Here is a 15101-nt window from a genome sequence, read left to right as displayed (position 1 = left end):
CCTTGCACGCATTGCATCATGCTCATGATCTGTGAGGGGCTACAGTCTTTGACAACCAAAACACTTCCATGTTATTTAGATAAATATCAGTATCCATCTGCCTATATGTGCGGGCCTATATGTGTGTACACATGAAGCTCTACGCCGGCGCTGCAGCCTCCAGAGTGACTGTCAGCCGGGCTAGCCACCGCACGGGGAAGGCGCGCTCAGCGGTGTCCTCGCAGGGCGCTCCTTCTCCCCAGGAGCAGCAGCGGGCTGCGGGGGCCGGCGCGGCGGCGCTCACCCGCGGCGGCACGGTCTGCAGCGCGGTGATGTAGTTCTCCAGGGCGATGCGGCGGCGGTCGTTGAGCATGGCCTCCACCCGCGCCATGTGCGTCTCCACCAGCTGCTGCCTTTCGTTTGCTGCTTCTTGTTCCAGTGACTCTACTTTCTCCTGGAAATGCTAAAAAAAAAAAACAAAAAAACCCACAATATTAGAGTGTAGGCAGTGAAGACATGAGCAGAGACCAGCAGGCATTGAAAACTCCATTTGCAAATGACCAAAACGTTCTGGCCTAGCCAGTCTAGCGTGACTCCCCAACTCTGAGCTGAACTTATCTTTTATTGATTTCAGTGCAAACTGCTGATGCCCTGTATTCCTGCACACCTGGCCATCTTTTATTAATCTATCAAATATTCTTATATATTCAGCAGAATCACCAGTGAATCCTTCATTTGACCTGAGGCTGTTTGGTGCACCAGCAATCTGCCTGGGAACAGATGGAGCTTGGCAAACATTTGCTCCCTGTGATTATAAAAGGAGTTCCATGTATCAAAGCAACTTTACGGACAAACCTGCAAGGTAGAAAAAAAAATCTACATAAACTAGCCATTGGAAAGAAGGAACAAGCCCAAGTTTATTCCAGTCCCAAGGCAGATTCATTGGGCAAAACATACAGAGAACAAAGCTTTGGTATTTAAAATGCAATGCAGTTTGGCTCAGAGTATTACCTTTATTTTTTGTAGTTTTGCCCTGAAATGTTTCCAACAGTACTGAGTAATACCTCAACCAAACACAACAGGTCCCAAAGAGCTGCTGGCCAAAATTTCTGAATTACAGTATTATTTTTTTTCTTGATTGTCTGCTTTCCCCAAGCATAAAAGGACAATTCTTTCTACAGATCTCACTCAGATGAGTTTGGTGACAAATGTGGGCTAAATTTGGATGGCTTTAAAGCTTTGGTGCTGATGCAGCCTCACAGTGCTGAGTCCCACCACCTGGAACATCTGCCCTTTTGGCTGAAGGTTTCTTTCAGATACAAAATGGTGTTCATTGCTTCCTCAAATCACTTCTTCCCGTCTCTGCTGGCACTTAGATACTCGAGCAGCTCATACTCATCTGTTAATTTCTGAAAAGGGCCTACCGGAATTGGGCTTTCAGCTCTCTCTGAAGACAAATCTAAATTCCAGTAAAATTTTATCCATCTACATAGTAACTAATTATGTTCTACATTTACATTTCAAGGACTCTTTTTTAAGTACAGAAATACCTAGAAGCCACCAGCAGCTGAAAGCAAAGCAGCAAATGTAAGTGGAATATAATATTAATTCCCCACATAAATGTGTTTTAAATCACATCACAACCAGCACCCACAGCGCTTTAGTTGCAACCCCTGCCAGTAAAAATCCTTTACCTGGATAACTGCTTTCTTATCAGCCTTGGGCAGGTTCTTGGCCTGGCGTTCCGCCTCTTCCCATTCTCTCATGACCTGGAAAACACAAGGAGGGTGACTTGTGACTTCTCCTCTTGGGCTGTAGCAACAGCCAAGTGCTGCAGCTCAGACACTTATTGTCTGAAACTCACCTGCCCCCTTTCTGTACCTAAAGGGCAGCTACAAGGTTTAACAAGGACAGAATCCTGCTGTCTGGCCTGGGCAACACGCGGCTGCTACCACGAGGAGGAAGCCTCYCTGGGTGAACGCGCAGACCCTTATCATTCTTGGGCACGAAAAATGCTTCCATCTTATCTGTTTTGTGCCCTTGGTCAAAAGCAGCAAACTTCAGCTCATTCTAAAAGGTTTTTTTTCTTTTTTTTTTTTTTTTTTGTGCTATCACAAAGATTTCCAGATTTATGTGGACTGCATCACTGACCTTTGAGCAGGACAGATCGAGAATTATATGCAATTTGTGCTGGTCTGTTCAGGAATTGGTGCCAAACATTTCAAGTACCGAACATACTTATAATTCAAGTACCGCACTGGCAGAAAAACGATGCAGAAAACTCATTCCTCCCAGCAACCTAAAAGGCCACCTCCTCCGTAAGGAGGGCAGGAAAGTATTTCAGTAAGGAAGTCAGCAGCAAAGGCTGCTGCTAACCTGCCATGGCACACAGGCACTCTGTGCAGGACATCCAAAACCTCCTCAGGGTCTCACTTGGGGACTTGCCTCATCTCATTTCCAGACAACAATTTCCTCAAAGGACTTCTTGTGCCAAAGCAATCTCTTTCTCGGGAAGCATGCAGTGCATACAGAAAAGTGACTTGTTTGTTTGCAAGATGAACACAATGCAAGAGCCAGAAGAATTCCAGATGAATTTCTTCCTTTCCTTYTCCTCCCTACCTTTCCTTCATATCTCACCAAACCCCACACTTAAAACAGGAATTCTCAGACAGACTGTTTTTCCAAGGAGATGTCAGGGAAGCCCAGTAGCCGACACACATGGCTGAAATTCTAGCAGGATGAATGAGCAAGGACAGCCTCGCGCTGCGGCTTCTCCTGGCTGCCCTTGAGCCTCCACCTCCCAGCTCCTGCCCAAAGCTGCCCGRCTGCCTCACGCTGCTCATGGGGCTCCCTGGTGCACACACTGGTGAGAACTGGAATCTGGTGCAAGGAATCTGGTGAGCACGAGCCACCCAAGCTGGGCTCAGAGCAGCTGGCACCCACGATGCAGAGTGCACCACACTGACAGGTCACCAGTTATGTTCCTCATAGGACCTTCTGCACAAGAGACTTTATTGCTGCTCTGACAAAGCAGTCCTGGTGGACACAAAAYGGCGATGCAATTTAGAGCACCGTGACGTATTCTGGAGAAAACTTGTTAATGCTCAGAGCGCTGCACTGTATTAAGGACACATTAAATACTCACCTCTTAAATTGTGTACTTAGGCCCTAAGTGAGCGAGTACGGTGGCTCAAAAATCTAACTCTCATACATATATATATACATACAAAGGTGACACCTTTCTAGAGAACTAAGACATCACTTGGGCCAAGATGTGAATGTTACAGAAGACCCAGAACCTACGGCATTAATTCAAGTCATAAACTACAACAGTGTATGCTAAAGCTTGAGCACTGGCCTAGATTAGGAGCTCTGGTCGTCTTTTCTCTCCTGTGTGTTCAGTTCGCATCTCTGACACCTCCTTAGCACTCTCTTCTGCTCCGTGAATGGGTGGCTGGTGKACTTTCAAAACTACATTTCTTTGGCATCTTTATCTGCCTCACTAACCTTGAAAAAATTAAAGGCAAAGAGGCTCTGATTGCCCACATGATGAAAATAAATATTGTAGGCAACGTGATAAGGACACACTCGGCTACATCAGGTTTCTCTACCTGTTATTATTTCTTAAAGCCTTTCTGGGCATGGGAAACTTTGGGGCTGCTGAACTAACAGGCTACACAGTTAGTTGTGAAAACGTGAATTCTGACACTTGTAGGTCAGCTCTGGTGCAACAACAGTGAATGTGTTGTGAAACACATAACTTTATGGCTGCTTATCACATATTCAACATAAAAAAAAAAATTCTACTATTCTTTCAGAAGATCATAGCTCTAGAGATATTATGTATAGGTAACAAATATGCCTCAGCATTCATTTTGTGGGAAACCAAAGGTCAGCTGAGAAAACAAAAAACTATTCTGCAAATTTGCTCTCATGTAGAAAGAGGCCGAGCTTGTCCCGTTTGCACTAATAAAGTTACTCTCCTCCATTGAAGGCACAAACCCAACAAGGCCACGCAGACTGAGGGCACTGCAAGGCTTGGTTGCTTTGTGCTGGAAAATAGCACCTTCTGGCTGAGATTTAAAGCAGGAGCCATTTCCAAGTCTCACTTTCTCAGAGCTCTGAACTTACTGCCCAACAGTCTCCTTTTGGGATGGTGTTGAGAGGGAAGAGCCATCGAGAGGGAAGAGGAGGAGCAAGGAAGGAAGGAAAGGGCCACTGGTGCTGAAGACAAATGCTAAGTACAGAAACATAATACCGAAACCAGTGGAATATACTCCCATTTTATACACTGCTGCACGGACACCTAACTGCAAAGGGAAGAATTTATGCCAGGCATACGGGTCACATCAATCATAGCAGCAGTGGTGCTTGATGGAAGAACTGCCTYGTTACAACGTCAAAGTCATGATATTAAGATACCTGCTTGTGGAGGGCTTTTGTACCACACGTAAGTCTAGATCCTTTTCCTGGTAATAACATCATTAACTACCTCCAAAGAGAAATTTACTGTCAGAGAAAGAGGCGCATCAGAAGAAGGAGTTGCTACTAAGTCGACAGASAGTTTTAGGGGTAGAAAGAGCCATCAGACACCCCAACCAGAGATGGTGGGATCTGAGGAACATGGTGCTACTGGAGCCGAAAATCTGCTGAAGACCCTTCGGGGAAGCTGGGCTTAACCAAGGCTGGTGCCCGTGCAGTGCCCCTGATGGCCACGGGCCGACTGGCCTGGCCTCACCTCATGAGGACCTGTGAGGTCCCTCTGCCACCCTGCCAATGATGGACTAATGAGGGTCACCCTCGCATTCAACTACAGATGCTGGATATGACAAAGGAGAAGCAGGTTTTAAGAAAGAACCTTTTCTTCCCTCTGAGTTATTTAGTAGGGGAGACTTCTTCCTGCAGTGCTTTACAGCTGTGAGAGAACCTGAAGGGTAAGCAGCCCTCGTCTAACTGAAGACCTTAATATAGGGAAGTGATCTCTGAGTAGCTTCTAGGCCTAATACTTCTCTCCCCAGGATACAACATGCATTTTAATGGACACAGTTTGGTGATTAACAAACACACTGGTTTAGACCTGCTTTCTGCTCTCCTTTGAAAAATGCCACTCTCATCTCAGAAATAAACCAAGTATCTTGAAGACAACACTAGCCATCACCCTGCTAAGTTCCACCTGTTTGAGGACTGCAGTATTTTTAGGTGTGCATCTTGGAAGAAAGCTTCCAAGAAGGGCAACTATTCTAGGAGACAGGGTACAATTAAATTCTAACCATAACTGCTGTACAAACTGACTCCTAAAACACCATAAACAGCCATAAGAAGGAAAATTTTTAGAGACCAGGAAGCCTTGAGAGGTCTGAGAGAGGAAATATGTAAATACAGAGCTCCCTCGAGTGAGGTTCAACGTCAGGCTGTTTAACAGTGACTATTTAAAAGAGGGAATTTTATACAAGTAACCTGGGAAGAGGAAAAGCAGAATTGTACCATAACAGGAACCCAGAACGAGGGCAGCCTGAGATCCATTACCATAACCTCTCCCTGTTAAATACAGCAGGCAAGAGCAGAAACGTAAAGGTTGCACAGGCACAGAGAACAGCTACCCAATTCACATGGGAATGTAGTTTTGCTGCTGTTCTTTGATGCTTTGTTAATAATTCTTGGGAGAAGTTTAAAATGGTGCCCTCAGGGAATTCACTGGACAGTGATGGCCGGAATCCTTGGAAACGGCGCTGCTCGTTGCTCTGGGTGCTGCACAGAGACCAGGGCAGGGAGCTCAGGTGGAGGAGGAGGGATCCAAACGGCGCCACTGGAGCTGGGCACAGGGAGCAGCTCCCGGGGTGCAGGGCTCCCAGCCGGCCTGGCCATGGAGAAAGCAGCGCAGACCCTCCGCGTGGGCAAGGGGGACAGGGCCGGGGGGCTCCCTGGGGGGCGAGGGGAAGCGCAATGAGGCAACAGGCCCGGGGCCTGCGTTTGCCAGGATGGCATTTTGATTAAAACGCTTCATTTCAATGTTAAAACTCTTTTTAAATGGTTAAAAAAGCTTCATACTCAGATGATTATGTTTTACTTGATATGAAATGCTTAAGAGATATTTTTATTTGTTAACTGACAAAGCAAAGGGTGCATCCAATCAAGCACGCTTTTAAACCGCTTCATTAAAAGAAAGAGGAAGCATTGTCTGTATTTAGTAAGCACAATTATTTCCGATTATCACTTATCCAGATTCACGAATTACTTGATCCTTTCCTCAGAGACACTCATCACTCCCTCTGTTCTCTTAATATAAGAAAAATGGGCATTCCTGCAATTTTACAAGCCCTATTTCTCAGCTCTGAAAGGTGACGACTTTGAGCTACAATCTGAAGAAAAGGAATTGAATAAAATATTTTCTTTGAGGCTAGAGGGCTTAGTCAGGGACTCTCAGCAGTTTACATTTTTTCTACTTTATTTTATTTTTTATTTAAGGACGGACTTTGTAAAAGCTTACCAAATGTGTAATCTATCTAGAATTCTTTCAGTATATATTAAAATTACACTTTCWGTTAAAACCATCCAATGAATGTATCTGCTTTAAAAGGAAGAACAAAAGGCAGTTTTTAAGGAAGCTGCCAGACACGCAGCCCAAGAGCACAGCATGCAGAGGCAGCAGTTTGCAACAGGCAGCAAACAGCAGCTGGAAGGCTGATTTTCCCTAGGCCTCCTTCAGCCTCCGTCCTTCTGAACCCCCTGCAGCAGCAGCAGCTCCTGGCTGCCTGTAGGGCGCCCTGGCCCATCCATGGGAAAGCACAAGGCCAAGAGCACTAACACAGAGGGGGGCTTTTCCTAAAAGCTTCATTTCGGTCCTGCTTCGTCATTTTGGCACGGAAAGCCTTGCTCACGCACCTGTAATACACAAAAACTGAAAATCCAATTGGGGAAGAAAACTGCAGTGGGAAATTACAGTAAAATACCTTAAGAGTAAAGTCAGGGCTTCTGAATTATGGTACATTATTTTTCTCTTGCTGTTTTATTCTAAAATATGCGCCACACGCTTTCCTTCAGACCTCTTATATTTTTCCCTTGCTATTATTAGAGCAGAACTGTCACGATTTTTGTTGGCTTTTCTATTATAAACCCTGTTTCTGAAAGAGCGATAACTCAACAGTGCTTAACAGGATTAAACATGCAGTAACAGCTTCAGTCTACAGGAGCCTACTGGGTTAAAGTAAAAAGAAATCTGGATTGTTCAGTTCAAAAGCACTATTTTTCCCCTTTTTTCTTTGTCTTTAGATGCATTTCACATACATGCCGCCTAAATGAAGCTACCCATAGGGAATTTCCCTGGTACAAAGACAAGATGAACTACAGAGTATTTTTACAGAGGCCTGTTTTTTTTTTAAAAAAAGGATAATCCCACAAACCCAACATTCTTCTGCAAAGCCGAGATCAATCTCTCATTTCTTCCCCTTTCTACCAGCACAAGAGAGCTGCAGCAGCCTATCCCCACYGATGCGATGCAGTGCAGCATGTGTGTCAGACAGCTACATCTACAGACATGCAGTCAGAAAGGCAGCAAACGATCTACGTGTAGGTAGCACTGCAGACAGGCGGGGCAGTGGGGGAAGCCTTGGGGAATAAGAGCACGAGGGATTCACCGCGTCTTACGGTGCCAGAGACAAAGCTCCCCGCCAGCAGATGCGGAATTGAAGCCAGCCCCCTTGGCTTTACCTGAGACATCCTCTCCCGATGCTTAGCCTCCAGGCGCTCCTTGGCCTTCTGGAAGTGGGCGTGCTCGTTCTCGTCGCCCGGCGTCTCCAGGTACTTGTCCACGGCGTCGGGAGTGCTGGCGGCCGTGGTGGGGACTGCGGCCACACGGCAGGGCGAGGGAGGGCAAAGGGAAGAAAAGCAGGTTGATCAGTTCAGCAGAGACCAAAGAGGAAGAAGAGAGAAAATGAGGAAGTAGCATCCTCATCATCCTGTCAGAATAAGGCRAATTCATTTAACCGCAAAGAAGGATATAAAGCTTCAAAAATGTATTTTTTTAGTGAGGTAAATTCTATGCAGTAAATACATATAAAGATTTCTTCTGCTTTATAATGGAGAAGTGTTAGAATTAAGAAAGCAGTATCATTCAAGCAGATTAGGAACTACTGGCAAAGAAAGAACTGAAAGAAAGAAAAACAGCGATGAGTGAAGTACATAAGCCAGCAGAAAGCCCTCTGCAAAATTATGAGCTTTATATATTAGTTTATTTTTAAAATGTAAACTGTAGCACACACAAGTGCCAACACAAACACATTTTTAAGCACCTATGGGCCCCTCAGTGCTCTAATAAAATACCTCAGGTTCTTCTCCGAATGCATTCTGTTCTCACAGACATTTTATTCGTAACCACTTGGACTATGAAAAGCCCTCAKCGATGCTGCAAATAATCAGCAAGGCTGCACAGATCACTGCAAATTCCTGTCAGATGGTCAGGCTACACCTACTCCACCAGGACCAGGAAGATTTACATTTCCAGTAATTTAAGCAGAGTAGGCAACGATTCTTTAATTATGCAGTAGCACCCAGCAGCTTCTAGATTATTACGAGCCTAGCATTTCTGTGCTGGGGACACAGCAGCCATTTAAAAAGTCCTCTAATGGTGATCAACTATTTCATTTCAGCAACATTATTCCTAAATATTTCATTGCATAGGCTCATTTCACTGGTCACATTTTGTTCAGCAATTGCAAAGTCAGTTTAAACAGCCTAAGAAACAAATGAAGGCTGCACATATAGTTGCACAACATTTTCTTAAATGAATTTGACTACACCCACTTTATTTACCTTTGGGTACAGAAGCAATACATTTTAGTAAAGAGACTAATACAGGTAGGAAAATAAAACAACACAATAAACCCCTCCAATATTCCTCAAATTACAGCAAATGCAAAGTGCATTCTGCAATTCAGTCGGAGAAACAACAGTCAATGTCTGCTACTACTCTCTCAAAACCCAGCTGAATTGCAAACATATAACAAACAAAAAAACCCAAGTTTTCCACATGTTAGTTCCAAAATGCTTTCCATATGTCAGTTCCAAGGAAATGCATTTTCAGATCCTAAGATAAACTGTTATTTTTTTCCCAAATCCCAAACTCTTCCTTAGATTTTACATTACAGGTGCAGCCCCAAAAGCAAAACAAACAGAAAGGAGAGCAGAAAGCCTTTGGCCTTGGGTGCATTTGAGACAAATATGTTTTCAGCTGCTGCTGAAGTAAATCAACCAAMATATTTTGCAAGTTACTCACTGGAACAAAGGAAAAGCCTTCCCTGTCTCAGCAAAACCAAATAAAAAACTCTACAAGCAACCACAAAAATCCAGTGGGAAATCACAGGCAGGGAAAGTATCACTCTTCCGCCATTTCTACTTTTGTTCCATGAATATTTAACCACAACATTTACATTTTGCAAACATTTTTATTACTAAACTCTTGTGATAAACAGAAAGGAAAACACAGAAGCTTCCCAAAAAGCCCCAAAACCCAACAAAACGGGAATGTCGCTCTTACCAATTTCATGGGTTACCCTCATGGCCTCCAGCGGGCTGCAGGCGCAGGGCGAGCCCGGGCAGGAGCGGGGGCCGCGGGGCTCTGGGCACCAAGCCCTGCCCCGGGTGGCCGCCCGGCTGCGACGCAGGAGCTTCTGGGCAGCAAAGACCTGCAGGGCCATCACCGGCCCTTAACGCCGGGGCACRCGCTGGAGACTGGCAGAAGGGGTTTCTGTGGGGGGTGTAGCGCTTTGTGTCACAAAGATCAGTGTATGTGAGAAAGACCAATATAGGTGGATTCCAAAATCACCTAAAGCTCGGGCTGGGTGAAAAGACCATTTCCAAGATGCCTGGAAGTATTTTTAAGTATTATTTTGTAATACCTAAAGCATGAAATTCATTTATTTCTAGATCTTTCCTGAAACTGTACTTAAGTACGGACATTTTAACTCAATTTAAAAAATATATATTAAAAAGCAGGAAAAAAATTAGGAGCATCAGAAAGAACGGCCATCTATTTTAGGGTCTTGCTTCCTCACAGAGGTTAAGAGAACATGGGAACATTCTCAGGGAAGAGTATATACGAGCAGGGCACAACTTAAGGAGATGCTACCAGCATGCAGATCTGACACTTGGGGACTCGAGACCCATGTAAACACTCAGTTACAATGTTTTAAAACTCTCCTTCCTGGATTTCTCCTTCATGACCACTTTTATTCTCCAAACTCACATGAAATTTAGCTTTCAAAACACAATGCAACAGAGATTCCCACAGTGGAAAGAAGCTCTGTGCAAAGAAAATGACCCTTTCTCTTCTCAGCTTCCTAAGAGACTCTCAGGATTTGTATGAAAAGGCTGAATACATATTCTCTGTATTTTTCCATCTTTTTTTTTTTTTCTTTTTTCCACTGAACTTCTCAAGTCTGTRCAAAGGTGAGTGGAGAGAAGCGACTAAATAACCGTCCAAGAAATTATGCAAATTTAACCTTTAATTTATTGAATATGAAGAAAGGTCACAGGAATTTGCAATGAGATCTATTAAGCCACCTGTATATTCAAGGTTTGATTTCAAAAGACGCTGTCTCAAGTGCCTGGCCTTTAAGGTTTTCTGCTTCCCACTGGGACACCTACCAGAGTGTTCCCAAAGAGCTGGGAATACTGGGTAGTAAGAAGTGGAAAATCCAATTTTACTGAGCCTGGTGCTCTGACTCTCAGTGCCCCATTTCAGGATGTCCAAGAATTCAGTCCCATCCAAAAGCGAGTTACTAGTTCAAGGACTGCACATCTGGAGGCTTCAGCAACCTAACACACAATTTCAGCTCATCAAGGGAGCTCCTCCATGTGTCAACAAGAGTGGGGGTTGCAGTCAAGCAAAGYAGCTTGAAATTGCATTTGACACCAGGAAACAAGAACGATGAAGCTTTTTAGTGGAACCCAAGGGAACACAGCCAAACCAAGCAAAAAGCAGGAGGTGTCAAACGCAACAGGTCCAAAGGCCTACGAGGGCCAGGCTTCCCTCAGAAACGCGGGAAAGGACATACATAACGGAGGAAATTCCAATGGCAGCTAAAGCAAGCACTCGCCCTCTCGCACTCATCCTTGGGAAGGCAAAGGACTAATCTGACTCAGAAGGAGCCCAATGAAAATGGGTTCCTGACAGTTAACTTCATCAGAATGAAGTAACTGAGGTCTCAAGGTTGGAAATCAAAGCTAGGCATGAGTAAGACTGGAAATTCAGACCAGAAATAAGGTTTCCAGTAGTATGTGCAATTACATTTGAACAACTCACCCGACGCCGATTTGCTTACGTGTGTCCTGTAAAACCCTACTCCAGTGCAAATCGATGCTATGGCCTAGAAGCAGCAAGTACCAGAGGAACTTGTGCATTCTGTGCCCTATTGGATCCTTTTCCAGTATGTATTTTCCTATGTGCAACCTGCCTGGGAGAGCACTTTGCAAAGGTCTTGACAGCAAGAGGACAGGCATGAGATAAAACACACGTTTCATCTCTCTGTGCTCACTGCTAGCACTAGTATGAGATAAACCCAGTGGGCCTAATTTGTGCAAAGCAAGTGATAAGACAGAGGGCCTAAGCATGTCTTCTAGGGTACTTGTTTGGGTCTGGCACATGTGCAGTCAGAGGCTGCAAATATTAACCAACGTGTTATCGCTAAACGTAACTTAATCTGARAACAGATTTTGGTCAAGCTCTTCAAAACAAGAGACAAGTTGATAAGGAACAGTTAGGAAGTTTTAAAATAATCAYGTAGGCTTTTATTTTCTATCAGAGCTGAGATTCAGAAGTAGCTCTTTCCATGTTTCAATGTGATTACAAGGCAAGCAGAAGTACTTCCCTGACATAAAAAAGCCTGCTTAAAAACAAGTATCTCTGCAAGAYTTTGCTCCCTGCACTTATTAAGTCCTTATATGATGCTGTGAAAAATTCTTCACTCAATATTAAAAAAATATATATAACAATGACATTACTGTTAGACAAAAAGACATAAGCTACAATAGAACTAGGCCTCCCATCCACATACAGCATAAAAGCTGTAGGAATTTAATGACGGCACCTAGGTCTTGAGCAGAAGACAGACCATGAAACACAATATACTCTTTCCTTTCCAATACATTTAGGATTTTTGTTCGCAYGTTTTGTACGTTTTCTCATAACAAATTGGGAGCATTTGGTCTGACATCAGCTACACGCCAGAATTTCTTAAAAATCTGCAGCCTGCTCTTTCTGATCTTTGGCTTCTTTCAAAAGGAGGCTGCATTCTCCGTGCACTGCTTGTTCACAAGGTAACTCATTCTGCTGCTGCATGAGGGCCCATCAAAGAGTGTGTGTTGGCAGCTGGGGAAGAAATACARTACTAGATTATTATTATTATTACTAGAGTTTCTCCATACATGCACTCTTTATTTGCCAACTCCCAAGAAGATTTTTGTTTTAACGGAACTAAGCCCCCTGAGCCTTCCTGGTGATGTAGGTTCAACGGTACAGCCAAATTAAGCTTTACATAATTTGCTATTCAATAGTGATTCTCAATTATTGGAAGAAAGACCATGAAAAAATAAAAATGCAACAATAACCTGAAGGATCCTATTCCATAACAGCAACAGGAACCATAAACTTTCTTCTTTTTTTATGATCAAAATATACACTCCTTATCAGTAGTTCCAGTTAAAGAATAAACCTTTTCCTTTACTACACTTACGTATAGGGGAACTTGCTGTTCTAAGATGGGAAGTCGCTTGAAACACGAACACCGCCAACCCCCTCAGCACTGGTGGCTGCTCCTGAAACGCCACGTGCTCAGCTGCAATGTTAACGAAGGACCAAAACCAACCCTTGCAGTTGTTGCTTAAAACCAGAGCTAATTACAGTACTTCCAACAACTGCTGGTGTTTATGGAATGTTTTGGGCAATCTATTATTGCTACTGCAGTAGTACTACTACACCTTGTGAAACGTAACCTCATTTGTGTCTGAACTACTGCCCTTACTGAAGGGCAGCAAAAGCAAGGAACAGAATCTGTAGAGCAGTGAGCTGAGCGACAGATTATGGTAAATGACTATTATTTTATATGTAGTGAAAATGATGTGACAGGATGAGTTACTACACTGTAAGTAGTGAAGTTTAATTAATACAACTCAATTGCTCAGAGAGAAGCATTTGCTAAACTAGCACTTTTTTTTAGTATAGAAATGAATATTGGGGCAGACAACAACAAAATCCTAAATTGTAAGTAAAGTGCATTCGTATACAATCTATAATCTATAAAATTATCAATACAGGGAGCTATTCTCATTTCTTTTCTGCTCTTTCCCAATTTTAATTACCTTATCTTCATACACTCTTTCATCAAGATCACTTTCTTAATGCTGTCTAAAACTAAATGAAAAAAAAAAGGGGGTGGAAGGAAGGAGAAAAATCCTTCCAAGGTCAGCAAACCAAGTGAGAACTTGTGAAGATCAACACCAGAAATGTCCCAACTTTAGTATTTTCCTGCCGTGCTTGTGGTTGTTTTTGTTTTGTGTTGCCTTGAGGTTTGGCAGAAAGTAGGCAGCAGCGATGGGCTCTGAGCACTGCCGTAACCCTTGCTGTAACCCTTGYCACTTTTTTTTTTAAGACTGTCAAGGAGGCAGAACTTTCAACACTGGTACTTGCCACCTACCTCTTTCTAGCAGAAACTCTTTCCTGTTACTACTCTTCCCACTTCCTTCATATTCCAGCAGGTGTTGACCCATTTTAATTCTCACTTCTGGACCTTGCAGAGGTTTCTTCAGCTCCAGAGGTTACTGCAACCGCAGCTGCAACACTACCAGSTACCTCGGCGACCTGCCTTACAGACAGGCTGCACGGGGGAACCTCAACCGGGGACGGGAAGAGAGCCCTGAAGGTTTGGGGTGGGAGCCGCCGGGGACACACGGAAACCTTCCGAGGTGCCCCCTTCGCCGGTCTCCCAACGGCACCAGGGCTGACGTTCCGGGAACACGGAGCCCTGCCAGGCAGGTCTTTCGACTTGTGACTGATCAGCACATTTCCCTGCTCGGGAACTAATTGCAGAGCAGTAAATTGTGCTGATTGCATTCAGAGCCTGGGATTCCTACCCTCAGATGGTTCGACTCCAGCTGTCCGCTTTTTAATTTTCAGCGAGCATGTTCTATAATAGGAACTCTAATTAAGATTTTCATTGATATTAAGGCCCATCCATTTCACCTACGTATTTCACCTACGTACCTGATCATACTCATTCAGATTAATTTTATTTATTTGCTTTCTCCTGATACTGTGACACCCCAAAAGCCTTTGCAAATGATATTTCCTTCATAAAAAAATAAGGAATTCTGATAYAGTAGTTTCCAAAGTTTTGTCACATGAGATGAATGTTCCCATGGCAGATGAGAAAACTGGCTGCTTAAAAACACCTACCAATTTAACTGAGAAAGACTCCAGGCATAGGTGACACGAACAGAGTCAACAAATGAATGAGAAACTGATCTGAACCCATGCTCCAGAGGGACCATCTTCCCTTTCTTAATAGTTGGGCTTTCTTATTGCTTTTATTATCTATCATCAGCAGTTTAGTAAGCCTAAACTACCTTGTCAGCGAAGTGTGTAGATAGATTCTGTAATAATTCATAGTTTTCATTAGTATTCAAAGAGTAGCCACAGGTTAAGATACCAATCTTGGCAGAAAATAACTAATGTATTGAGATAGAAACAAAATATCATATCATGTTTGCAAGTGATAGTCCCTCTTAAACTTTACTTTGCAAGGACTGAYACTATATTCCTTTGATATGTTACAACTTGAATATTTGATAATGCATTAAAAAGAGAGGCAGCCTGGAAGATGGTTTACCAAAATCCCTCAAAGAAACAACATGGAGAAAAAAAAAAAGACTACCATTACTCATACCATTCCTCACCTTTTGCCTGAGCTCAAGTTGATGATGTCATCCTAACCAACTTTAACTCAGTTGTTCATGTTTAATACCTGGTTTGTGAAAGGACTCCAGCACAGCTAAAACTCTCCCTCCCGCTTTCGCTGCATCTTCAGGATCACACCTACCTYCTTCTCCTGCCCTCACGAAGGCAACTTCAC

General features: G+C 43.6%; 1 protein-coding gene across 2 annotated transcripts in view; it reads right to left on the bottom strand.

The window, feature by feature from the left end:
• The window catches only part of APP (amyloid beta precursor protein), a 147165-nt gene that overhangs the window by 53294 nt on the left and 78770 nt on the right, over window positions 1–15101 (bottom strand). For both annotated transcript variants that reach the window (XM_026033656.1, XM_026033657.1), the window contains 3 exons: window positions 7687–7820; window positions 1674–1748; window positions 284–442 (listed from right to left, as the gene is read on the bottom strand). In XM_026033656.1, coding sequence (XP_025889441.1) covers window positions 284–442; window positions 1674–1748; window positions 7687–7820 — 368 coding nt within the window. The remainder of the gene's footprint in view (window positions 1–283; window positions 443–1673; window positions 1749–7686; window positions 7821–15101) is intronic.

Source organism: Nothoprocta perdicaria, unplaced genomic scaffold, assembly GCF_003342845.1.
Source record: "Nothoprocta perdicaria isolate Ctin4 unplaced genomic scaffold, notPer1 scaffold_130, whole genome shotgun sequence".
Lineage (NCBI taxonomy): Eukaryota > Metazoa > Chordata > Aves > Tinamiformes > Tinamidae > Nothoprocta > Nothoprocta perdicaria.
The sequence above is the reverse complement of the archived record's forward strand: the minus strand, read 5'-3'. Positions and strand labels throughout refer to the sequence as shown.